Source organism: Pongo abelii, chromosome X, assembly GCF_028885655.2.
Source record: "Pongo abelii isolate AG06213 chromosome X, NHGRI_mPonAbe1-v2.0_pri, whole genome shotgun sequence".
In the NCBI taxonomy this organism is placed as follows: Eukaryota; Metazoa; Chordata; class Mammalia; order Primates; family Hominidae; genus Pongo; species Pongo abelii.
This window is the reverse complement of record NC_072008.2, coordinates 159,652,396-159,678,854: the sequence shown is the minus strand read 5'-3', so window position 1 is coordinate 159,678,854 and position 26,459 is coordinate 159,652,396. Positions and strand designations below refer to the sequence as shown.

Genomic DNA, 26,459 nt, shown 5'->3' with positions numbered 1-26,459 from the left:
AATCATGCGTTTTCCTTCTTTCATCGACATTTAGCAAAGTCTTCAAGACTGTATTCACTCTGATCGTGCTTTCCCACTGCCTGTGCAAGTAACAGGTTAAAGGTAAGGCTATTGTATGCTATTCCCTTTGGATTCACTTGCTTGTGACCATCAGCATTTCACTGGCTCATAGAAAGCCACCAATGTGTTGGGTGAGGAACAATGGGCAAAGGCTACCAGAGCCCTTGCTGTACTACAGACTCTTTGGGAGATCATATAATTGAATGGGGTTTCCTACAGTAACTTTACTGAAAATTATCTCTCATTTCACTTACTCATGTTAAACATTGCCTCAGATTGATCTCCGTCACAATGGCATGTTACTACTGGAAAAGGCATATAGTAGTCTGAAAATATCTGGAGATTTCACCATGTGCTCCAAGAGGTAATACATAGATGTCTATGTACCATAGATACATCAAGGTTTCATAACTCATCTCAGTGCTAATTCTAAGAACAGCACATTGCTAATACTTCTCCACCTTGATCGCTGCCAATTTACTCCTTCTGATTACCTAGACTCGTGACAAAACATTTTCTCACTGTTTTAGGAGCCCGTGGTGTAGAATTTTCTCAAGGCCATTTGACAGCCTAAATATCACGCTTTGTTATTTCGTTCATAGTCTCAAAGAAATCAAGGTGAGAGTCTGGCTTTTAGAGAAGCGCTCAGCAGATTAAATATTGCTGATCGATACTGCGATATGGGTAGGAGTTTAACAGACGAATGAGGACGGAAAAGATGGCCCATGCAATAAGCAAAATAGGATCCAGGCATGTGCAAGGGTATAGGGACGGAGAACATAGGCTCAACATCATTACTCTTAGGGAAATGCAAATCATACCACAATCCTACCAGCTAACCACCCCCCAGGATGTTTACTTTTAAGAGGAAGACAAAAATTGCTACTGTTAAAGATGTGGAGAAACTGCAAGCCTTATACACTGCTGACGGGAATGTAAAATGGTGTGGCTACTATGAAAAACAGTTTGGCGTTTCCTCAAAATGTTAAAAGTAATTAACATACGACACCATCATTCCACTCCTAGATACATAAAGAAAAATTTAAAACTGACATTCAAGCAAGTACATGTGTATGAATGTTCATAACAGCACCATTGACAACAGCCAAATAGGAGCATCCCACGTTACCACCAACAGATAAATGGATGAACACAACATGATGGATTCACCTAACGGGATACTCCGTAGCTATGAGAAAGAATGACGCTCTGATACATGGTACGACATGGATGAACTTGGAAACCATGTTACGTGAAATAGGCCAGACACAAAAGGTCACATACCCTATGATTCCATTTATATGGAATGTCCAGAAGAGGCCAATGTTAAGGATTAGCAATACTTAGAAATCAGGTTGTTATCACGTCATCTGATTACAAAACGGATGAGTGGCTGCCAGGGAAGGAGGGAGGCGGGAATCAGTAGTGACTGCCTAATGGGTACAGGGTTTTCTTTGGGATCGATGCAAATGTTGTGCAAATAGACAGAGGTGATGATTTTACAATACTGTGAATTTACTTTATGCCACCAAATGGTATGCTTAAATATCTAATTTTATGTTATCTGAGTTTCACTTCAATAAATATTTCTTTCAAAAATAACAATTCTTAGACCCATGCAATATATGTTCAAGTATTTTGAAAAATCCTAAGCGTCAATTAAATGAAAATTTCCATTTAAAAATAATCTTCAGCCCATTCATGTTTACATACAAATATGGTCCATGAAAAATAAGTCCATTTTTTACAACAACACAAGTATCGAAAGAAATATGCCAAAGAAATTATCAACAGAGTAACAAGGTAACCTGAAGAATGGAAGAAAATATTTGCAAACTGTGCTTGCTACAAAGAACTAATATGCAGAATCTACAAGGAACTCTACAAAATCAGCAAGGAGAAAGAACAAATAATCCCACTAAAACGTGGGCATATGACGTGAACAGACATTTCTCAAAAGAAGATATACAAACGGCCAAGTCATATTTGAAAAAATGTTCAACATTGCTCATCATCAGGGAAACACCAATGAACACCAGGGTGAGACAGCACCTCACCCCGGCCAGAATGACCATGATTAAAAAGTCAACAAACAATAGATGTTGGTGCAAATGTGGTGAAAAAGAATGCTTTTACGCTGCTGGTGGGAATGCAAATTAGTCCAACCCCTATGGACAACAGTATGGAGACTCCTTAAAGAACGAATAGTCGATACACCATACGATCCAGCAATCCCACGACTGGGTATCTACCCAACGGAAACGAAGTCATTATGTGAAAAAGACAGCTGCACATGTATGTTTATCCCAGCACAATTCACAATCGCCAACGTGTGGCATCGACCTAAGTGCCCATCGACTGATGAGTGGAGGGAGAAAATGTGTATATACACCATGAAATACTAGTCAGGAGTAAAAAAAAAAAAACAAAATCGTGTCTTTTGTGGCAACTTGGATGCAACTGCAGGCCATTATCCTGAGTGAGCTAACTCAGGAATGGAAAACCGAATACCGCATGTTCTCGGTGTGAGCTAAGCTATAGGTACACAAAGTACCCGACTTCGTGTGTTCTGGCGGTGGGAAAGGTGGCCCCTCACGGGACCTGGATCCCGCGTCCCTGTGCCTCAAGGGAGAACAGAACCTGTGACGCCTTCACTTGCCTCCCTCCATGACCCGTTCTGTGAAACTTCCCCTGCCCCCAGCGCCTAGGCCAAGGAGAATTCCCAGCCATGTTGCGAATCCTTTCTCGGTTCCCGCGTGAGATTGGGCGGGGTGTCACTGAGTGAGCTCCAGATCGACGCTGAGCCTCGGGGGATGTATTGGCGCTTCCTGCTCTCCGTAGCAAGTCGTCATCCAGCAGAACCTCGGGACGACACTTCGGTTTCTATGACAACCAAGGTAAACGTTTCTTTCCTGGCAGCAGACACACATCACAAGGATATTTACAGAGCGGACAGCTGGAATAGCTGTAGGAACGAACATCAAGACCAGTAGGTGTCTGCTATCGATGTGACTGTGTCGGGGGCGGTGGGGGAGGTGAGGGTGTATGTGTGAGGATGTGTGTCTGTGTGTGTGTGTGACGGTGTGTGCATGTGTGTGCGTGTGTTTGTATGTGAGGATGTGTGTGGACATGTGTGTATGTGTGTGCATGTGTGTGCGTGTGTGAGGATGTGTGTGTGTTTGGGGGGGGTGTGTGTGTGGATGTGTGTGTGCTTGTGAGGATGTGTGTGGATATGTGTGCATGTGTGTGCGTGTGTTTGTATGTGAGGATGTGTATGTGTGAGGATGTGTGTGTGTTTGGGGGTGTGTGTATGGATGTGTGTGTGTGTGTGTGTGAGGAAGTATGTGTCTCTGTGTGTGTGTGAATGTGTGTGGCATTGAGTTGACTGCCCTGACTCACTGTCCTGAGGTGACACCTGTTGAGCCAGAGCATTGTCACCCGAGTCAGTCCTTTAAAGCAGAGATCCGCAAGGATTTCTGAACTCAAAGGAATGTCGCAGGTCTCCTTCAGGATGGAAATTTGCTCGCCTCCTCATTGTAAGAACGTACGATGCATACATTAGGAGAGGGAAATTTGATGCCGGCAAATGAGGAGCTACCATGGGTAGGACTGGAAGGCCTCCTGCCACTTTGAGCAGGCCGGGACTCATGCTGGGCTCATCCTGGGTAGCTGACCCTTGAGACCCATGTTCTGTAAAAGGCGAATTTCCTGGTCTCACTCCGCTAACTGCCATGAGGTGAATTGAGCGAAAATCAGCCAGGGCGCCTTCTCGATGACAGAAGCGAAAAACACAGGCTCCTTCACCAGGGCGGGCCATTGTGTTCCTATTGTCTACCAAACGACTCTGCTCTCCAGGTCGGAGAGCGGTGCAATTGTTCACTAATTGCATCCTCTATTGATGCATGCAATTAGCGAACAGAATAAGGGGAAAACTGGACCGATACCAGTTCTCACCCAGTGGTGCTACAAGTGCACTGCAAACCCTAGGAAAGCGTGAGACCTGTCTCTAAAGGTATGTTGAAAGTTTACGTGCAATTCACCAGCGCAAAGGGAAGGTGTAGGAATACACAAGAATGTACTTCCTTTAGAGAAACCATCTAATACACGGTGCCTTTATTGTACTAAAGCATGCCGCCAGCTCATCCTTTGAAGGAAACACCTGTTTGGGGGAAGGTCTAAAATCACACACCCAGCAGCCGACGGGAGCTCCACAAAGCTCTGGTAATGCTAGGGAGGGGTGCTGGAGGGAGGATGCCTGCCTCTCGGTGGGAGGGGGACCATGTCAGGAAAGGGACCCCACTTTGAGAAGAGCTGCTGAGGACTGTGTTCTTTTACTTGTTCCTAAAAAGTAAATGAACCCTCACTTGAGAAAGGAATTAACACAGGGCTTCCAAAATAATTATCCCCCAAATCATGGCCGTCATTGGAAGAAATAAAAGCTCACGGTCTTCTAGTTCCTTCATCCCTCAGCTAAAGAGCAAATGGAATAGAACAAAAGTTATATACCAAAAATAGAAAATAGTCTACTGACAATGTCTTCAGGGACCTAAAATTGACTATGATGTTACAGATTGTGGACTCACTATTTATCCTGTCTTCCTTTTATTTTCATCTGCTTAGTCTCATTGTGCAGGCAGTGTTTGATTTCATTGTGAAGTAAAATAGTCAACACATTATCCTACTCATTCAATAATCTGAGAACTTGGGTTCACTCACAAAACTGAGTTGGGCTTAGTGAATGTTCCCTTTTTATCTCATAGATCCTGGTATGTGGAAGTAGATCAATATTTGCACATCATGATCTAACTGGATCTGCAATATAGACAGGTAAAGGTAAGCCCAGACAGAGATAGATGTAAACCTGTCTAGCTATCTTGCTCTATCTCTAGCCACTCTGCTGTCCATCCATCATCTCTCTGTCTTCATCCATCTCTACCTTTATCTCTATCCATCCATCTATCACCTATCTATTCTTATCATTCTTCATATCTATCAAGCCTCTATCTTCCATAAAATTATATTTATCTATCTCTATATCCAACTGTCTTTCTCTCTATATATCTCTTCATCATCTGTCTCCACCATCTATGTCTCTATCTCTGGCTCTCTATTATTCTGAATATCTATAGACCTTCTAGCTAATATATATCTTTATCCATCTCTACCTTTTATCCATCTATTTTTATCTATCCCTATGAGTCATTCAACCTCATCAATCTATATCCATCTCTACTTGTATGCATCCATCTATCTATCTGTCTATCCATCTGTCTATCCCCCATCTATCTGCCTACCTACCTACCTCTCTCTCTCTCTAGAGGGAGAGAAAACAATTGTGCTTCCCTTAGTAGAAAATATGGGGAGAAAGTCACCAGCAAGACTTTATGCAAACCCTTGATAGAAGGTATTTGGGCAATGGGCCAACGCATGTGGTGAGAGAACATTTAACATTTTGATTTCACACACTTCCCTTCTGATGATCTCTCGTAAGGAGGCATGGCTTTGGCCATCCGAACTTAGCTGTAATGGAGATTTTGGTGGTCTGTAGAAGGCAGTCCCTTAAACTGTTTCACACCTGTAAAGATGTTGCCAGATGCCAATACTGAAGAATATTCAAATGGCTGTGCAAGCTTTAAGCTTTTAAATATGCTGTAGAAATATACATGTATAAACAGGACAAAAATTCTGGAGTGTGTGGACTCATATACTTGCAATAAGCATTTCTGGGTGATTGGATTGCTGATGCTTACTATATTTCCTATTTAGAAATTTTAGACATCTCTTTAGATGTTTCCCTGTCTATGTTTAAAATAAGAAACTAAATGGAGAAGAAAACAGCATTTGTACTGGAAGCAGAAACATTTGCAGGAATGTGTAGAGGCAGTGAGCATGGATTCTATGCATCAATGCCAGGCCCCCTGAGTTTCCAACGTGTGTGTGTGTGTGTGTGTGTGTGTGTGTGTGTGTGTGTAGAGAGAGAGAGAGAGAGCGAGAAAGAGAGGGAGGAAGAAAGGAGAGACTCTGCATTTGGGGATGTGGGTAGGCATTGACTTGGGCTTGAGGGTGCCCAGTCACACCTGTTTTGTGACATGGGCTGGCAGGTCCAGTTAAGGGGAGATTGAAGTGCCAGGGTCATTGGTGATTCCTTCTCACTTTTGTTCTGGGTCCTCAGTTGACATTTGTGCTTGACAGCCCAGCACTCTGAGTTCTCCAAAGAAGAGGGCATTAAACCTGTACGTTCATATACCCTCATCTAAGAAAGGTTTTGTACAACTTTTCCCTAAAGTATGTATATCTCATCATCATTATACATTTCATATTACATCTACCAGTGCCCGTGAACAAAGACACACATACATGCATTTATTAAGAAAATAATTATTGGCCTATGAAACCTGTAATTTGAAGTCCAGAATGCATGAGCTAAAATATGTAAGTGAGCTATGATACCCAATATTGCACAGTACCAAATATTGTACAATGGCTATGGAAAACAACAACAGGCTAGCAGAGTATTTCGATGTGGAAGGTGGGAAGTGAAGGATTGACAAAAGAGTTGCATCTTCAGTGCACGTTTCTATAATATGGGACATTTCATTAAATAAAGTTTGGAACTATCAGGGAAACCTCACTGTACAGACGTTCACACAAATGAGGTAGGAACATGGGCATTCACAAGACAACGTGTCCAGTTACGCTCTTAGGTTAGGAGCTCCAGTTGAAGATGATATGTGCATGTGTGTGTGCACACTGGCGCATCGGCAATGCCTTGGAAGCGGGCACATTATCATGTAGACTGAGCTTCCGTGACGTGATGTCCTTTCATATGTCTGTCTACACATCTCATATTCTATGCTAACCCATTTCATGTTATTTGAGAATCAGAAAAACACAGTAACATGACAAGATTCACCTGTCATGTTTCCTCATTTTATCAATCTTGTTGAGCACATTTCATTTCACACACACACACACACACACACACACACACAGAGAGAGAGAGAGAGACTGCTAACATGGAATCCATCTGTCTTAGGGGGATGCTATCGGGAAAGCACTAGTTCCCAAGGTTCTGAAATGGAAAAAGACTAGCATACGCTAAGTGGCATAACAGGGAAATTTTTTGAGATGCAAAAGAAGGAAGAAAACAAAGATGACAACTACGTGATGCCTGAGATGAAGACGTCGGTTCTGTTGCAAAAGGGCATGCATTCAAGAGTTGGGGAGGGGAACAGGATAAATCACTTGATTGGCTTAATTTCCTATCTCTGTTTGTGTTTCCAGGTTGACATTAGGAGTGCATAGGTCCTGAGCATCTACACGTGGTGCCACTGGGTCGCCAGAAGAACAGCGCACTTCAGGGGCACAGAGTGGGGTTGAAGGGTCTGCACACCAGCGCTTGCAGTGTGAGCAGCAAGAGATCCAGCTCACAGAACCAAACCTGCTGCGATCCATGTGACACTGGGTAAGATTTCCCCATTTACTAAACATTCACTTGCATTCACTTCACACTGACATTTCACAGTGGAATTTTCCTTGCCCGTCGTTGTACAGACACTTGTTTTCAGGATAAGAGTCACTGATTTGGTGTCGGCAGGCAAAAGTTTAAAGCCACGGTAGAGAGGTGCAGATGGCAGCCAGTGACCACTGCCTGCAGCGATCCTCACGACCGATGGTAGCCAGTAATCACCAGGATGATCGCCACGCAGCTCTGGGTTCTGTACGCTCTTGCACATGACATGGTGCCGACACCCAGCATCTGCATGTGGGAGACCTCCTCGGGCTTCCTGGGAAGCACAGGTCCATACTAGCACCCTAGAAATAAAAACATGAAGCATTTCCCCAGGTTTCCGCCCAAGGAGCCCAAAGGCACAAAATACTCAGTAAAAAACGTGGGGTCCCTGCTGGGACACCCACCTCCCCATGCAGGTGCTCCTCAAGATGGAATTGTTAAAATTAGGAGAAGGCCTTGGGTTTGCTGTGTAATAAAGCTTCTGTGGACCTTCTGTATGATCCCAAATACTTGCCATCCATCTATCCCTCTGTCTAAGACTCACTTGTCATGTTTCCTTATTTTATCAACCTCACTGAGCAGGGTGCTTCGCGTTTCACGAAAGGATGCTTTCCTGTTACATTTCTGCTCTCCCTTTACCATGTTGCAGCATACTCCAGAATTGTCCATTGGAAACACGAGTTCAAGTGCCTCAGGGAGATTCAGGAGGAGGAACACAGCCCACCCACACTGCACACCCTTTGCAGTCCGAAGGCAAAGGATGCTCTGCAGAGCAGCTTGGTTTAGGAGAGACCTGCGGTAGCAGAGGGTGTGGCAGGCAGACCCCTCGGCCTCCCTTAGCTACCTTTTCCCAGCTCATCATGGACTCTCAGTACATCCTATGCTCTTGGAAAGGCCGACTATGGCCAGCAAAGGTTTTGTGCACACGTGGGACTTCACCAAAAACGAAGCCTGAAAAGGCGATTTCTCTAGAAGTTCAAATCCTCGCAGTAGATGAAAAAATCAAGGTGAAAAGCACAGACGTGAAGACCCCAACTAAGTTTGAAATGGAAGACATTGCCGCCTCTGCAGCGGCACAGACGAAGCTCGGTGCCCCACTCAGAGAGAAGATGGGGTACAGAGGAACCCTTCGGGTGACCCTGGAGATTCTGAAGGAGAGAACAAATCTGGGTGGAGGAAGGAAACCACACGAACTAGAGAGCACCACACCCTCTCAGCTTTCTCAAAAGGTGCCCGAAAAGCCAGCCAGCTCTGTCCCTTGTGAAGATGATTGGAGATGCAAAGGCGACTTAAGGAGGAGTCTTGGGAAGAGGGAAAACCCAAGATCACCGACGGTCCCTTCAGAGAGTAAGCGTGCCCTGCGGGATGAGAGGTCACAGGAGCCCACAGCCATTGCCCCTACTCCAGGCACCCTGCCCGGGGACAGGTCAGGGGCGCCCAGGGCCATTGCCCCTACTCCAGGAGCCAGGCTCAGTGGCAGGTCACGGGCACGCAGGGCCATTGCCCCTACTCCAAGCGCCCTGCGAGGTTACAGGTCTTGGGCGCACAGGGCCATTGCCCCTACCCCACGCTGCCTGTACAGTGACAGGTCACGGGCTCACAGGGCCATTGCCCCTGCTCGAGGTGCCAAGCGCGGTGGCAGGTCACAGGCATGCAGGTCCATTGCCCCTAAACCAGGCTCCCTGTGCGGGGACAGGTCACAGGCGAGCAGGGCCATTGACCCTACTTTAGGTGCCAGGCGTGGTGGCAGGTCACCGGCCTGCAGAGCCATTGCCCCTACTCCAGGCTCCCTGTGCAGCAACAGGTCACGGGCTTGCAGAGCCATTGCCCTTACTCCAGGTGTCCTGCACGGTGTCAGGTCACGGGTGCCAAAGGACATTACCCCTACTCCAGGCGCCCTGCGAGGTTACAAGTCATGGGCGTGCAGGGCCATTGCCCCTACTCCAGGTGCCCTGCGCAGAGACAGGTCAGCAGCGCGCACGGCCATTGTCCCTACTCCAGGCGCCCTTGGCAGGGACAGGTCACGGGCACGCAGCGCCATTGCTTCTACTCCAGGGACCCTGCGGGGAAACAGGTCATCTGCGTCCAAGGCCATTGCCCCTACTCCAGGTGCCCTGCGCAGAGACAGGTCAGCAGCACGCACGGCCATTGTCCCTACTCCAGGCGCCCTTCGCAGGGACAGGTCACGGGCACGCAGCGCCATTGCTTCTACTCCAGGGACCCTGCGGGGAAACACGTCATCTGCGTGCAAGGCCATTGCCCCTACTCCAGGTGCCCTGCGAGGTTACAAGTCATGGGCGCACAGGGCCATTGCACCTAACCCAGGCGCCCGGCGCGGTTACAGGTCAACGGCAGACACAGCCATTGCACCTAATCCGGGCGCCCTGGGCGGAAACAGGTCGGCGGCACGCACGGACATTGCCCCTACCCCAGGCGCCCTGTGGGGTTACAGGTCTTGGACGCGCAGGGCCATTGCCCCTACTCCAGGCACTCTGAGCGGTTACAGGTCACGGGCACACACGGCCATTTCCCCTACTCCAGGCGCCCTGCGAGGTTACAGGCCACGGTCCCGCAGGGCCATTGCCTCTACTCCAGCCACCCTGCGTGGTGAAAAGTCACGGGCGCACACCAGCCTTGCGCCCACCCCAGGTGCTTTGCGCGGTGACAGTTCACGAGCACGCAGGGCCATTGTCCCTACTACATGCGCATTGTGCGAGATAGGGTCACGGGTGGGCATAGGCATTGCCCCTATTGCAGATGCCCTGCGCGGTGACAGATCACCAGTGCGCAGGCCCATTGCTCCTACTCCAGGCGCCCTGCGCTGTGACAGGTCACGAGAACTCACAGCCATTGATCCTACTCCAGGAGCTCTGGGCAGTGACAGGTCAGGGGCAAGCAGGGCCATTGCCCCCACTCCAGGCACTTTGTGCAGTGAAAGGTCCCGGGTGCGCAGGGCCATTGCCCCTACTCCATGCGCACTGTGCGGGGAGGGGTCACAGGTGGGCATGGGCGTTGCCCCTACTCCAGGTGCCCTGCGCAGGGACAGGTCACGGGCAGGCAGGGCCATTGCACCTGCTCCATCCGCACTGTTCGGGGTTGGGTCACGGGTGGGCACAGGCATTGCCCTTCCTGCAGGCGCCCTGCACGGTGACAGGTCACCGGTGCACAGGGCCATTGCTCCTACTCCAGGCACCCTGCGCTGTGACAGGTCACGAAAACGCACGGCCATTGGTTCTACTCCAGGAACCCTGCCCGGTGACAGGTCAGGGGCGAGCAGGGCCACTGCCCCTGCTCCAGGCGCCTTGTGCAGTGAAAGGTCCCGCGCACGCAGGAGCATTGCCCCTACTCCATGTTTACTGTGCGGGGACAGGTCATGGGTGGGTATGGGCATTGCACCTACTCCAGGCGCCCTGCTAGGTGGTAAATCAAGGAAATGCAGGGCCATTGCTATTACTCCCGGGGCCCTGTGTGGTGGCAGGTCACAGAAACGGAAGGCCATTGCTCCTACTCCAGAGGCCCTGCACAGTGACGGGTCATGGACTTATATGGCCATTGCTCCTACTCCAGGTGCCCTGCACGGTGACAACTCACCAGCGCACACGTCCATTATTCCTTCTCCAGGCGCCCTGCATGGTGACAGGCCACCAGTGCACATGGCCTTTCCTTCTACTCCAGGCACCCTGCATGGTGACGGCTCTCAGGCACACATGGCCATTGCTCCTACTCCAGGCACGATGCGCGGTGACAGCTCAACAGCGCGCACAGCCATTGCCCCATCTGCAGGGGCCCTGCGAGGTGACAGGTCATGGAAACGCAAGGCCATTGCTTCTACTCCAGGTGCCCTGCGTGGTAACAGGTCTGACAGGTCACGGAAATGCAAGGCCATTGCTTCTACTCCAGGCACCCTGCACGTTGAGAGGTCACCAGCACTCAGGGCCATTGTTCCAACTCCAGGCACCCTGGGCCGTGACAGCTCACCAGGGCGCACATCCATTATTCCTTCTCCAGGCGCCCTGCATGGTGACAGGTCACCAGCACACATGGCCATTGCTTCTACTCCAGGTGCCCTGCACGGTGACAGCTCTCAGGCGAACACGGCCATTGCTCCTACTCCAGGCACCATGCGCAGTGACAGCTCAACAGCTCGCACGGCCATTGCCCCATCTGCAGGGGCCCTGAGAGGTGACACGTCATGGAAACGCAAGGCCATTGCTCCTACTCCAGGTGCCCTGCGCGATGACAAGTCTTGGAAACGCAAGGCCATTGCCCCTACTCCAGGGACCCTGCAAGGTGACAGTTCGCCAGCACACACGGCCCTTGCTTCTACTCCAGGCACCCTGCACGGTGACACCTCTCAGACACACGAGGCCATTGCTCCTACTCCAGGTGACCTGGGCGGTGACAGCTCATCAGCGCACAGGGCCACCGCTCCTTCTCCAGGTGCCCTGCATGGTGACAGGTCACCAGCACACACAGCCATTGCTTCTACTCCAGGAGCCCTGCATGGTGACGGCTCCCAGGTGCACACGACCATTGCTCCTACTCCAGGCGCCCTGGGTGATGACAGCTCAACGGCCATTGCCCCTACTCCAGGGACCCTGCAAGGTGACAGTTCGCCAGCAAACACGGCCCTTGCTTCTACTCCAGGCGCCCTGCACGGTGACACCTCTCAGACACAGGAGGCCATTGCTCCTACTCCAGGTGACCTGGGCGGTGACAGCTCATCAGCGCACAGGGCCACCGCTCCTTCTCCAGGTGTCCTGCATGGTGACAGGTCACCAGCACACACGGCCATTGCTTCTACTCCAGGAGCCCTGCATGGTGACGGCTCCCAGGTGCACACGACCATTGCTCCTACTCCAGGCGCCCTGGGTGATGACAGCTCAACGGCCATTGCCCCTACTCCAGGGACCCTGCAAGGTGACAGTTCGCCAGCAAACACGGCCCTTGCTTCTACTCCAGGCACCCTGCACGGTGACACCTCTCAGACACACGAGGCCATTGCTCCTACTCCAGGTGACCTGGGCGGTGACAGCTCATCAGCGCACAGGGCCATCGCTCCTTCTCCAGGTGCCCTGCATGGTGACAGGTCACCAGCACACACGGCCATTGCTTCTACTCCAGGAGCCCTGCACGGTGACACCTCTCAGACACACGAGGCCATTGCTCCTACTCCAGGTGACCTGGGCGGTGACAGCTCATCAGCGCACAGGGCCATCGCTCCTTCTCCAGGTGCCCTGCATGGTGACAGGTCACCAGCACACACGGCCATTGCTTCTACTCCAGGAGCCCTGCGTGGTGACGGCTCCCAGGTGCACACGACCATTGCTCCTACTCCAGGCGCCCTGGGTGATGACAGCTCAACGGCCATTGCCCCTACTCCAGGGACCCTGCAAGGTGACAGTTCGCCAGCAAACACGGCCCTTGCTTCTACTCCAGGCACCCTGCACGGTGACACCTCTCAGACACACGAGGCCATTGCTCCTACTCCAGGTGACCTGGGCGGTGACAGCTCATCAGTGCACAGGGCCATCGCTCCTTCTCCAGGTGCCCTGCATGGTGACAGGTCACCAGCACACACGGCCATTGCTTCTACTCCAGGAGCCCTGTGTGGTGACGGCTCCCAGGTGCACACGACCATTGCTCCTACTCCAGGCGCCCCGCACGGTGACAAGTCATGGAAACGCAAGGCCATTGCCCCCACTCCAGGCACCCTGCACTGTGACAGCTCACGAACGTGCATGGCCTTTGCTCCTACTCTAAGCGCCCTGCATGCTGACAGGTCACCAGCGCACCAGGACATTACTCCTACTTCCGGCGCCCTGCATTGTGACAGCTCACCAGCGCACCGGGACATTACTCCTACTTCAGGCGCCCTGCACTGTGACAGCTCAAGAGAAAGCAGGGCCGTTGCTCCTATTCTAGGCGCTCTGCACCGTGTCGGCTCTCAGGCACACAAGGCTACTGCTTCTACTCCAGGCCCTCTGCGCGGTGACAGCTCACCATTTCACACAGCCATTGCACCTATGCCAGGGGCCCTGCGCAGTACCAGGTCACAGAAACGCAAAGCCATTTCTCAGACTCCGGGCACCCTGCGTGGTGACAGCTCAGGAGAACGCACGGCCATTGCTCCTACTCCAGGCGCCCTGCACCGTGACAGGTCACAGACACATATGGCCATGGATCCTACTCCAAGCGTCCTGCGCAGTGACAGCTCACCAGCGTGCATGGCCATTGATCCTACTCCAGGTGCCCTGGGCAGGGACAGGTCACGGGCGCTCATGGCCATTGCTCCTACTCCAGTTGGAATGCAAGCACATGTGTTGCAAAGCCCCCAAGCCTGCCAGGACTCCCTGACACTTTCGCGGCATGTTTGTGAGAAAAGGGGGAAGAAAAGGGCAAACGCCTCAACTCTTATGTCCCTGCATCCCACAGTAACGGAGGAGGGTGCATCTCTGCCTCCAGGTCTCACCAGCCCTGCGCCCCCCGCTCTGAAGGAAGAGATACAGGACAGCCGCCCGAAGAAGGCCCTGGCTGCATCCCCGGAATGTTCTGCCTTCTCGGGGAACATTCAGGACCCTGGAGAGGGTGCCTGGAAGCCAGGCTGGGCAGGTATGGCCACAGCCTCTGGGTCCCGTCAGCACAGGCTGCCTTCTTCACTCCGGCTTGCCAATAGAAAAAGGAAGCGTCCAGGTCCAGATTTTCAGAGGAGACCTCAAGGACCTCAGACGCCTGGTGACGCTAAGCTTGCTAATCCCGTCACCACCGTTCAAAGGGCTGGCGGTAAACAGGATGGGCAGCCCGCCAGCCTTGCTTTTCCACAGGAGCCACGTCCCATTGAAAGGGGAACGATGGTCTGGTTCAAATTTCAAGATCATCCGTTTTGGCCAGCCGTGGTCAAGAGTGTCAGCAACACAGACAAGACCGCGAGGGTGCTCCTGCTTGAGGCCAACCTGCACCATGGAAAGCGGGGCATTCAAGTTCCTCTTCGAAGGCTGAAGCACCTGGATTGTAAGGAGAAAGAGAAACTGCTGAAGAGAGCCCAGAAGGCCTACAAGCAAAGCGTCAACTGGTGCTTCTCACTGATTTCCCACTACAGAGAAGGACTGGTCCGGGGTTCTTTCCGGGGCTCTTTCCTGGACTATTATGCCGCAGACATCAGCTACCCAATCAGGAGAGCCATCCAAGAGGGAGACCTGCAGATTGACTTTCCAAAGGTGAATTATGGCGACCTGGAAGACTGGGAGGAGGAGACCTCCCTGGGCGGGAAGAGGCCTTGCAAGAAAATCCTCCCGGACCGGATGAGGGCCGCTCGGGACCGAGACAACCAGAAGCTGGTGGACTTCATCGTGCGGAGAAAGGGGGCCGACCCCCACCTTCTGGACATCTTGCAAGGCAGGAAGCAGTCCAGGTGGCTGACCGCGTTTCTGAAGCCACACAAGGACTTGCTCTGCATTGAAACATACCTGGAGGATGACGATCAGTTGGAAGTCGTGGCCAAGCATTTACAAGAAATCTACAAGCAAATTGACAAAACCATGCTGACTCTGATAAAGGATGACAAAGTCAATTTTGTTCTGGAAGTTCTTCTGCCGGAAGCCATGATTTGTGCCATCGCCACACTTGATGGGCTGGATTACAAGGCAGCAGAGGAGAAGTACCTGCGAGGGCCACCTGTGCATTACCGGGAGAAAGAGCTGTTTGACAGAAATATCTTAAAGAAGGCAAGAAGGGAACCAGCAACCACCCGTAAAGCTAATTAGCTCCCCCCCTGCACCCATACCTTTGCAGGGAGCTGCCTCCTTTCTAGAATTAATGAGAACGCCTCGTCCCTTCCCCAACGCGTGTAAGTATGTTCTGGATATTCGAGACTTTGGGAACGTGAGGAATTCATTTGGGGCCCATCTCTCGCATGTGGTGGTGGCACATTCATCACCATGTCTTCATCGCAAACTCGTGAAGAGCTATTTTGTTAAACGATTGCAAACCCTTGCGTTTCCCTCAACGTCTTTGGATGTGTAGTTGTCCCGATAGGTTTGAAAGACAAGAGCATTGATTTTCATAAAGTGTCTTTCGACTGGACTTGGTACTTTCATTTAGGACCTATATTCTTTTACACAAAAAGCCACTGGTATCAGCTTTTAAACAATAATCTTTAAAGCCTGGTGTATATTTTTATGGAAACATCGGTGAGACTTTTCATTCTTTTGGCGATACGCAGATAGAAACTATCAGATTCCTTTTTCAGATAATTCCTGCCTTTTCCCTGCTATGCTTGTTTATTTTTTGAACAGTAGCCCCAAGAGTTGAATCCCATGAGAGAGACATTTTCTCCTATGTTAACACGGCCTTGCCATACTTTTTCAAAAAGCAAACTGCAGGCCAAACATGAAGTTACCGAATGGCTTGCACGTAGTCCGTACGTGCATGAGTGAAATCTCAGTGTGCAGTGAGGGTCTTGTCAGCCTCAGGCAAGATTGTCGCTCTGCATTTCCCTGAAATTCCACACCCTCCTTCAACGGCTGAACTGTTTCCTAGAACGGGATTCAGGCTGTCTTCATAACTGACAGTGATGGATCTTCTCCCTCTAACTGTCGGTCCCCTGTGGAGGGCAGCTAGAGCCATCTCCTTCTTGGCCTGGCTTCTCTCCACCTATGTGGCTAGCCCAACTGCTTAGGAGCCCATCTATCTGCCCATAAATTGGAGGAAAGCCAGCTCCTTGTTCTGGATCCAGAATCCCCCAAGACGTGGCCATTTGTCTCAATGCCACCGAGCTTCATCTTCCGACTTACTCACGGGCTAGCTCCGACAGGTCCCAACAATCTAGACACAGGCTGGTAAGACATTCCGGGCTGCTAGAGAAGGAGAGGTGCCAGGGCTGGGAGTTGGAAAAATGGGTCACAGGGGCAGCCTTCATTCCGCTAAGTGGGGCCGGCCCTTGGTGGAATAATATTAAACAGATGCAATTCAGACCTAACTTGTGAAGCCCACAGATTGCTAGACTAACTTGAAACAAGATGGTTTTTGAGGATAAATGTTATGGAAAAGCCAGTTTGTTTTTCAAACTTGATGTTAAAATAAACGTGAAGGCCTTAACATGAACCTGAGTCCTTTTTTAGTTCTTAGAGGAAGTCACCTGTTCTCATGAGACCATGTTATGCATTCACATGGCCATGTGTTTGGGTAACATTGGCAGAGGAGCTGTCTGGCGTCACCTTAAAACCACTGTGTCTCTCACCTTGAACTTCAGCTGTGTCATGCTTGAGATTGTCCAAATCCATAGGTGGAGTGTCTAGGAAATATATAGACACACTTCCAAAGCAATAATAGCTTGGAAATTCTGACGAAATTTTAGAAGAGAGCCTTCCAAGTGGTGTATACATCAGACCCGACGGAACCCTCTCTAGACTCTGCCTGAGTGTGACCAAGACTCCTGGGCACACTGCCTGGACAGTCCATGTGACATCCTCATGGCCCCGGCAATTATTTGGAAACAGACTGTCTCCGTGCTCTGTGTGGACCTCACACACCGAGACAACACACTTTAGCTACTCCACAACACTGTCTCTCCGAGTCCAACATATCACCTGAGTTCAGCTTTCTCGTGGAGCCATGTTTATCTCTAGGTTCTAGTATTACTTTACTACCCCATTCATTCATTCCTGACCTTATGCTAGGTCGGGAGAGCAAGTGAGGTGTGGTTGAAGGCTCTGCTCTGAAGACCGACTTCAGGTGACATAGAAACAGATGGGAACGTGGTGACTCAGGTGACAACCTAATCTTTAAGGTAACAAGGATGCACTGCTTCCTCCTGTCGGTGAGAAATTCTCACCAGTGTCATGGGCCAACGGCCTGTTTTTGAGAGCGCAGCCCCAGGTTCACCCAACTATGTGAGGTCATAGGTGCCTGTTGGCTTGGGGTGAAGGGAGGAGACCTGGTCTCTCTTGGATGTCACTGACACCTGGGGCATCCACTGAAGAGAGGCAGACATGCCTCGGACATGCATCTATTCTCCTCCTCCTTGAATCAGGGTCACTGAAAGGCATCCGGGGCATGTGGGTGGGTTGAGGGATATATAGACTCTGAGATCCTTTCCAGCCTGAGCGGATGCCGCGGCCCCTCCATGATTGCCCTGAGCTGGATCTCCATCACAGGTGCCTGTGTGTTTGATGACAGAGCCCAGCCTGTCACCCACCCTGACCCGCTAGGTTAAGGTGACCTCCTCTTCTCCAGTCAGAAGGCAGACTGCTGCACATCAGGCCCTGATCGTAACTGTTGCTTGGCAGAGCTGCACACACACAGACGGCTCACACCACATTCGTAGGTCTCTATATCCAAGTAAGCAACTGATGGGGAAAGAGGAGAACCCTCAGATTTGTAAGGGTGACGACCAGGAGAATTCTGAATACCTAGAATCTCCTGAACCCTCACCCTGGCATTAGCAACCAACCTAACCCTTGCTAATTGGGGAGCAATCCCCTTATTCATGGAGGCTCTGTAAAGACCTCATCCAAGGGAGCTGCTGTAAAAGAAGTTGCCTTCGAGCCTGTAATTCCAGCACATTGAGAGGCCGAAGCAGGAGCATCGCTTGGGTCTAGGAGTTGGAGACCAGTCTGGGCAACATAGTGAGACTCTGTCTCTACAATAATAAACATTTAAAAACTACACAGGCCTGGTGGTATGTGCCTATAGTCCCAGCTACTCGGAAGGCTGAGGTGGGAGGATTCCTTGAGCTCAGGAGGTTGAGGCTGCAGTGAGGTATGATGGCACCCTCGCACTCCAGCCTGGGAGACAGAGCAAGGCCCAGTCTCTAAGAAAAAAAAATTGCTTGTCTTACCTGACATCCATCCCGCTAACTTTCACCGCTCTGACAAGCACAAAGTTTGAATAGGAAAGATCACAGCACAGAAGAGAAATACGGTTTCTGTTTGGGTGGGAAATACCTCATATTCAGATAAGCTGCAGAAGCTGACTAGTTCGCCTTGGCATGACCTGGCACAGCATAGGTGGGAATGGGTTTTGGGCATGCGGAACCAGCAAGACAGCAGACAGAATACAGTTCAATATAGGGGAGAGTGTATTTACATGGGAGCACGGAGCTATAAGGTGGGGTTCCCTGTCTTGGGGCTGGCCTCAGATCCTGCTGGGTTGGCAGCTTCACGTTTGGACAACAGCCTACAGTAAATGACATGGAGTTATGGGAACTGCCTTGGCAGAATATTGACCAATTGGTGAAAGGGTTGAGCGGAGAGCAGTATTAGATGTGATTCATTATGTGAGACCAGTGGCCCTACCTGTGAATGTTGTCCCCTTCGAGGGCTGAGAAGACACTCTAAAATGAGGAATTTGCTAGTGGGGTGGCCCCGGCATCTTTGAGAACCTCTGCTTTGAATCCTCTCAAAACAATGGTTGGAAGCAAGCGACGCCGCCATGGAACTGGCAGGCAATGAGAGGATTCTCAAACGGCAGGGTCCAGACGGTGACACAAAATTATCAGGGCTCAGGTGGGCACCATTGTCGTACTGGGCAGCACAATCAGGGTGGGCTCAGGCTCATTTGATGCACAGGGACCTGTGGCAACATTACAGATTGCAGTATCTAAGGGTCTGCATGTAGGGACAGCTGACTGGACTATTACTTGATTTTTATTAAAAGACTAACTTGAGCTGGCAAGCAGAAGGCTGATGTTAGCAGCTGCAGTGGAAAACCGTGGTCCCCCAACCAAGGGTCCAGATCTGTCAGTTCATAGGCCCAGAGCTTATTGATGGAAGTGGAGGTCAGAAACACTCAGCCACACATTCTCCCAGAAAACCTGTAGCTATTTACCAACATAAATAATGCAGTTCTGTCTAAAGTTCTCTAATCGGGGATCCAGTAGTTCTTTGGACCCATCCCAAGTTTGTTTCCCTCAGGACCTAGTTGTCAATGATGTACTTTGGATGTTGCATCATCTTCATGTTGGTTCAGGCAACATTACCTAGAAAGGTACATATGGGAGCCTACTAAGCTGCTCCCTCTTTACAATACAGGAACATAGAAGTAATACCACTTCTATAGTAAAAACAAAGAGAAGACCCAAATTTCTAAATCAGAAATGAAAGCAAGGACATTACTACTTACCTTACAGGTATTAAAAAAAAAGACTCTAAGAGTATATCATGAGCAATTTTACATTAAGAATGAATCTAGAGGAAATAGACAAATTATTAGAAGCACACAACTAACAAACAGGCTCATAAACAAAGAGAAATTCTCTATAGACCTATAACAAGTAAAGAGATTGGTTTTGTTATCAAAAATCTCAGAACAAATAAAAGCCCAGCACCAAGTGGCTTCACCAGTAAACTTTACCACACCTTTAAAGAAGAATTAACATAACTCCTTCTCAAACTCTTCCAAAAAATAAAAGAGGAGGGGAGTCTTCCCAACTCCTTCTATGAGGCCAACATTACCACGACACTAAAGGAAGAAAAAGACACCATAGGAAAACTACAGACAATAACCCTTATGAAAACAAAGTTTAAAAATCCTCAAAAAAATGCCAGCAAATACAGGAGGCTGAGGCAGGGGGATCTCTTGAGCCCAGGAGTTTAAGACTGCAGTAAGCTATGATGGTACCACTGCAGTCCAGCCTGGGTGATGGAGTTAAATGCCATCTCCAAAGAAAAAAAAAGTAGTAGCAAACAAAATTTGGCAGCATACTAACAGGGTTATGCACCATGACCAAGTGAGATTTATTGCAAGTGAGATCAGTGTGAGGGTGGTCCAACACGAAAATTAGACAATGTAATACACCACATTAATAAAATGAAGGAAACAAACCATGTGATTATCTCAAATGATGTGGAAAAAGCATCTGAGAAAATCAAACACTCTTTCATGATAAAAACTCTCAGAAAAATAAGAAGGGAATTTCCTAAACATGAAAAGGGTCATTCATGAAAAATCCACAGCTAAAATCACGCTCGATGGTGAAAAAATAAAAGCTTTCTCCCTGAGATCATGACCAAGACAAGATGTTCACTTTCACCACTTCTAGTCAACAGTTTACTTGAAGTTGTAGCCAAAGCAATTAGGCAAAAAAACAAAAACAAAACAAAACAAAACAAAAAAACAAGAAAAAAGAAAAGAAAAAGAAACAAAAGACATCCAATTTGGAAAAGAAGAAATAGAATGACCTAGACTCATAGATGGCATGATCTTATATATAGAAACTCCTAAAGAATCCACCAAACAAAGCCATCAGAGCTAATGACAAAGTCAGCAAAGTTATAGGATACCAGATCAATATGCAAGATCCATTTGCATTTCCACACATTATGAACAATTTGAACAGGAAATTAAGAAAACACTCCTATTTATGATAGCCTTAAAGAGAACAAAATACTCAGGAATAAATTTAGCCAAGGAGATGTACACTGAAAACCACAAAACACTATTGAAAGAAATAAAAGACCTAAACGAATGGAAAGCCATACTGTGTCCATGGATTGGAAGATGTAATGTTGCTATAATATAAAATTGTTATTGTTTAGGGAGATGAAAATACTCCCCCAATATACCTACTTATTCCATGCAATCCCTCTCAAAATCCCAACAGCCCTTTGCAGAAATGGAAAAGCAGACCCCAAATTCCTATGGGATTGCAAGGGACTCTGAAACCAAAACAATCTTGGAAACAAACAACAAAGTTGGAGGACTCGCACTTCCCAATTTCAAAACTTACTATGAGGCTATGGCAGTCAAGACAGTGTGGTACTGCCACAAATCTAGGCATATAAATCAATGGCATAGAATTGAGAGCGCAGAAATAAACACATCCATGTGTGATCATTGATTTTCAGTAAGGCTGGCAAGGCTACTCAGTGGGGCAAAGGGTTTAGGTGTGTGATGAGCAATAAGGTTTCATAGTAGGCCACTGGGCAGGGCAATGACATTCAGTGGAAGCCTGTCAACATTTGGTAGCCACTGTCTTGAGTAGGCACCCTCCTGAGGCTGCAGGGGAGGAATAGGTCTCCTCCTTGAACTGAAGTGAACTCCATGCATCCTCCAGATGGGACAGCCTCCCAGTCTCATTTTGGAGAAGCCCAACAGAGCTCAGCATCCTGTTGCTGAGAGCCCCGTGTCCTGCCACAGACTGGCCCCTCAGCCTTGCCACCCGCCAACATTCCTGAAAACTCCTTTCTGCACCTCCCTTGCATGCTGTCACGGAAGCAGGACTTCCCCACACCCACCCCCGGATACTGCATCCTCTGAGCCCTTTCCAGCAGGGCTATTCTTGTCCACCCTCCTTGGAGCACAGGGCCCGGAGGTGGCATAGGTGACCTCCTTGCTTCTCACAGTGGCTTCCACATCATTCTCCCTCAATCCTCCCTGAAAAATACCCAGTCCCTTTGAAGTGCATGCTCTCAGACTACACTGCTAGGATTACCAGATTCAGCAAATGAAAACACTGGAAGCCCAGTTAAATTCGAACATCCCATTAAGGATGGCTATCTTGAGTAGAAGGGGTCCCATGCATTTCCAAATTTAACTGGGCATGACCACTGCCCCTCCTCACCCAGGCCAGGCTCCTCAGCCCAGAGCATGGATGGCTCTTGCCCGTCTCCTTACGATGTACTCACCTAGTTCAGCCCCCACTTTGCAGACGCAATGAAACATTCAGGACGTGCACCAGAGTTGAAAATGGGACCCACTTTTTGTCTGGTCCTGTGTTTTGAGCCATCTGTCGGGATGCTCTCTGTGAACTGGAACCCAGTCAGTATAACTCAACCATTCCTTCTTTTTTAAACCATGTAAACCATAGAGACCTCTCTTCTCCCGGCCCTTGACCCCATCAACAGCAGAAAGCGATACATCCAACTGGTTGTCCACCTCTTCCAGGAGAAGGTTCAGGCTAAGATCATTGTATGTTAGATACCCATGCATCATAGAAACCCAACACCCCCAGCCTGTTCTTCATCACCCAGACTCTCTTCTGCATAAAGCACCGCATATGCTGCCCTTAATCTGGCTGAGATTCCCACTGCCCCTTGCTCATGCACATGCTGGGAAATGCTAGAGCCTGCCAGCCACAAACGCCTCTATCGTCACCTTCCACTGCGCCCTTCATCTGCCTCCATGCCTTGACTGTGTCGTCCCCACTGCAGCTCTCTTGGGCCCACTAATGGCTAGAGCGGCCTAAGTGGCTTCTGAAGGGGAGGGGAATGCTGGGGGGCGGTGGGGGCTGGACGGCGAAGCTGCAGAGGTCAGAAGGGCCTGGGGGCAGAGAGGGAGAGGCCGATTCCTCCCCCCGCATGACTCATGCCCTGCCCATACCCTGTGGAATGGGTGCCTCCCAGCTTCCAAGCCCCACACCTGCCTCGGAGCACCTGCCGCAGGACCAGAAGACACAGGACTGTTGTCCTACTGCAGTCAGTCATCCGCACACCTCCCTGTCATCTCCCATGCCTGGTCTTCACCAACCTTTCTGCCTTGGCTCCTCAGGCCTCTGGAATCCTCCTCTAACTCCCTGCTCTCTCCATCCTTTGCATTTCTCAACTCATAGAGTCTTTTCAGCCATGCGACCTCAGCCACTGTCACATCCCCTGCTTCCTACCACCAATACCTGATGCCAAGGATCCCACCCGCTGACCACCCCTTCTCTCTCTCCTACACGCTCACTCAATTCCCCAACAATCACTTAGCCCCACTACTACATCTCCCACCTCCTCCTTGTCTCCATCCTGGAAGGCATCATGATCACTCCTCACGCCACTCTCCTCACATCACACTCACGCGGCCAGACCCCAGCGCAACCCTGCCAACTGGTCTCCTTTTAAATGCATCACTGCTCCTCTCACATTGCTCCTTAGAGCCACCCAGTAATCCTACTCCATTTTCCTGGTCAGTTCACTCTCCCGCTCTGCCGTTTCTCATGGTGTCCCCTCTTCTAGCCCAGCACCCTCTTCTCCCCATCACCTCAGTTGATCTTCCCAGTATGCACTAATATCACCCACCTCCAAAGAGCAGGAGCCTTTCGTGCTCCCACATCCCACTCCTGCTTCTGCCCCTCTCTTCTCTCCCCTTGCACAGAATTGCTCCTTGGAAGGGCTTTTCCCTCTCCCTCCCTGTCTGCACCTCCTCCCCTCCGGGTTCTTCTTGAGCCCACTTGTCTTACGGCTTCTTCTACACGTACCACTTGTATTACAGCTTCTATACATACCTCCCAGTGCCGTGGCTCTGGCCAAAATCCCCAGTGGCTTTTCTCTCGCTGAATCCAATATCGTCCTCTGCTCTCAAACCCTTCGTTAACATTCGATGTAATTGAGCATGCCTGCTTTTTCAAGGTGTCTCCACCTGGCTTCCGGGACATCACATTTTCTGAGGCTGTGTGACTAGAAGTGCAAGCCATAAACAAAGAGGAAGAGAGTATTGTTTTCCGCTCTCTTTGACTCTAGTCGGGCCAGACCTAGAGTGCTGCATCTCTGGTCCGACAACATTTTAAAGGGGAACATGGACACAACCCAGTCCCTACACGAGAGTGACCGGAGTGAAAAAGGAACTCCAAATCATGTCCCCAGAAATGCCAAAGGAACGTGGGACACTTCTCTTGAAAGAGAAGACACAGGGACACGCCTTTGGCCAGTTGGGTGTGACTCACAAGAGAACTGGACTTCTGCCCCCACCACACTAGCACCAGAAGCCAGGACCAGAGAGGAAGAGACAGTTTCCCCACTAGAGAACTGGCACCCAGAACGGCAGCCGTCAGAGAAGGGAAGCTGCCACGTGGGCCCCGAGATCACTGTGACCCGCTGCCTGAGAAGCAGAGCAGAGTCCAGGGCAGCTGCAGTGTCTGGACTCTGCTGGCCGGGGTGGGGCACTTCAGGAGGGACCTGTGCAGGGTCAGGGGGCCCATGAGTCCCGGCCCAAGGCAGGGCTGCACATGCACCGGGTGAGAGCAGGGCAGAGGGCCTGGAGGCCCAGGCCAGCCTGGGTGCGGACAATGCCTGGACCACATCAAAGACAGACATCTGGCGAGACACCTAGCAGGTCACCCCTTGGCAGTGGGGACCACGCCCTGAAGGAAGGACTGCTACTGTAGTCCTGCCCAGGCAAAGCCCAAAACTGCCCTTGGGGAAGAAGCAAGGGTAAGACAGATTTGAGGGGCGCTGAGCCCTGACCAATAAGAGGGGCAGAGGGACCCTCAATCAATGGAGCATCCCGCTTCTGTCTTTCAAGTGCATCGCCCTCTTCGAAGCCTTCCTGAGGACTCATGGGAAAACGTTCTGGGAAATTCCAAGGGTGCGGTCACAGTGGTCTGCAGCCACGTCCAGAACTGCTGTGAGACCCTGCAAATCCGGGAGCTGCCCCCCAGGTTGAGGCGGCGGGGCGCACAGGAAGGCCGGGCCTGAGGCGCTCCCTCCACTGCCTGCAGGCTCCCGCCGTGGGGGCAGTAGGCTGGACCACTGCGTGTTCATTCGTGTTTCTGCATCCCCGGGTCTGACTCACTGTAGACCAGCCGGAGTGGGGGCCCCAGGGCCAGGGTGGGGGGGGAGTTCTCACACTGTGAGGCCCTGTGCCCACCTTCTCCAGCAGCAGGACCCTGGAGAGGGCCTCCCCACGGGCCCGGGGGCCCATCCCACCACGGGAGGGCGCTCCTCAGAGAGTGTCAGCTGCCTCGGGGCGGCAGGCACAAGGCAGAGGCAGCCGCCATGAGAGAGGAGCATCCGGCCGCCCCAGGGGGGAGCTACAATGCTGGGAGGGAAGGCCTCGAAGCAGCCTGGCCATGTGGCTGTGCAAGAGGGGTGAGTGTGTCTCTCTTCCACCCTCCGCCTCCCTCCCGAGGTGGTGGGGGGCGGTCTGTCAATGGAGGCAGGCAGGCCAATCTCCTGGTCCAGCTGCAGCACAGAGGGCCCACTGATGGCTAGAGCGGCCCAAGTGGCTTCTGAAGGGGAGGGGAATGCTGGGGGGCGGTGGGGGCTGGACGGTGAAGCTGCAGAGGTCAGAAGGGCCTGGGGGCAGAGAGGGAGAGAGAGGGCGGGAAGGAGAGGCAAGTGCCACACTCCCCTGCCTGCAGGTGGGCCCCATGGTGACTTGGGCCCCCAGCAGGCCTAGTGACAAAAGGCCTTCCAGGGCTCTTGGATAAACCTGCTCAGGGGTCGGGGGGGCGGAGGGTCAAGGAGACCTCGGGGAAGTGGGGGAGGCCTGTTTCTCTCATTTGTTACCAAGGAGGGGCCCCTGGCTTGAACGAGCCCTTGCTCCAGGACACAGGCACGTGGTGAGTGGGGCTGGTGGGCCAGTGTCTTCACAGACATCTCAGGGTGGGGTCAGCCCCTGTGCCAGCCACCAGGCACACAGAGAGGTAGGGGCCAATGCCCCCACTATCCAGGAGCCCACAGTCTCCCAGAGGAGACGCAAGGGAGGGCTCACCATCACCCTGAAGGTCTAAAGGCGCTGAAACAGACTGGACCCCATTAACTCTCAAATCTTCCCTCCAGGACAAAGGCCCCCACAGAGCAGAAACTTCTGGGAATAGAAGACAAGCAAGACAGGCACAGTAGGGGCAAAGAAAAGAGAAAGTCCAAATCACAATGGAGAGGGAGAACAAACGGAGAACGTATAATAGAAAGTAAACAGACAGATAGTCACAGTTCTCACAGTCACCAGAAGAGAGTGCCCTTCATACGCGGAATCAGAAAACCTAGCCTCTCCCACCCTTCCACAAGTGCAGAAGGACTCATTTCATGGGAAAACCAGTTGACAAGAGGATCAAAGGCAAATTTCGTACAAAGTTACTAAAAGAAAGAAGAAATTAAGGAGCGGAATAACATCCCTCCAAGCCCAAGTCCGGGCCTGACGGAGGCGTCCCTTAGCCCAGCACATCCTCAGCCTTGGGGATCACGAA

General features: G+C 50.7%; 1 protein-coding gene across 1 annotated transcript; it reads left to right on the top strand.

Moving 5' to 3' along the window:
- Window positions 1-8,359: 8,359 nt before the first annotated feature.
- On the top strand, window positions 8,360-16,675 carry LOC129053100 (PWWP domain-containing DNA repair factor 4). The gene is made up of 3 exons (XM_054545216.1): window positions 8,360-11,869; window positions 12,806-13,390; window positions 13,445-16,675. The coding sequence occupies exons 1-3, from the start codon at window positions 8,434-8,436 to the stop codon at window positions 15,334-15,336; spliced, it is 5,913 nt and encodes a 1,970-aa protein (XP_054401191.1). The 5' UTR covers window positions 8,360-8,433; the 3' UTR covers window positions 15,337-16,675.
- The last annotated feature ends 9,784 nt before the right edge of the window (window positions 16,676-26,459 follow it).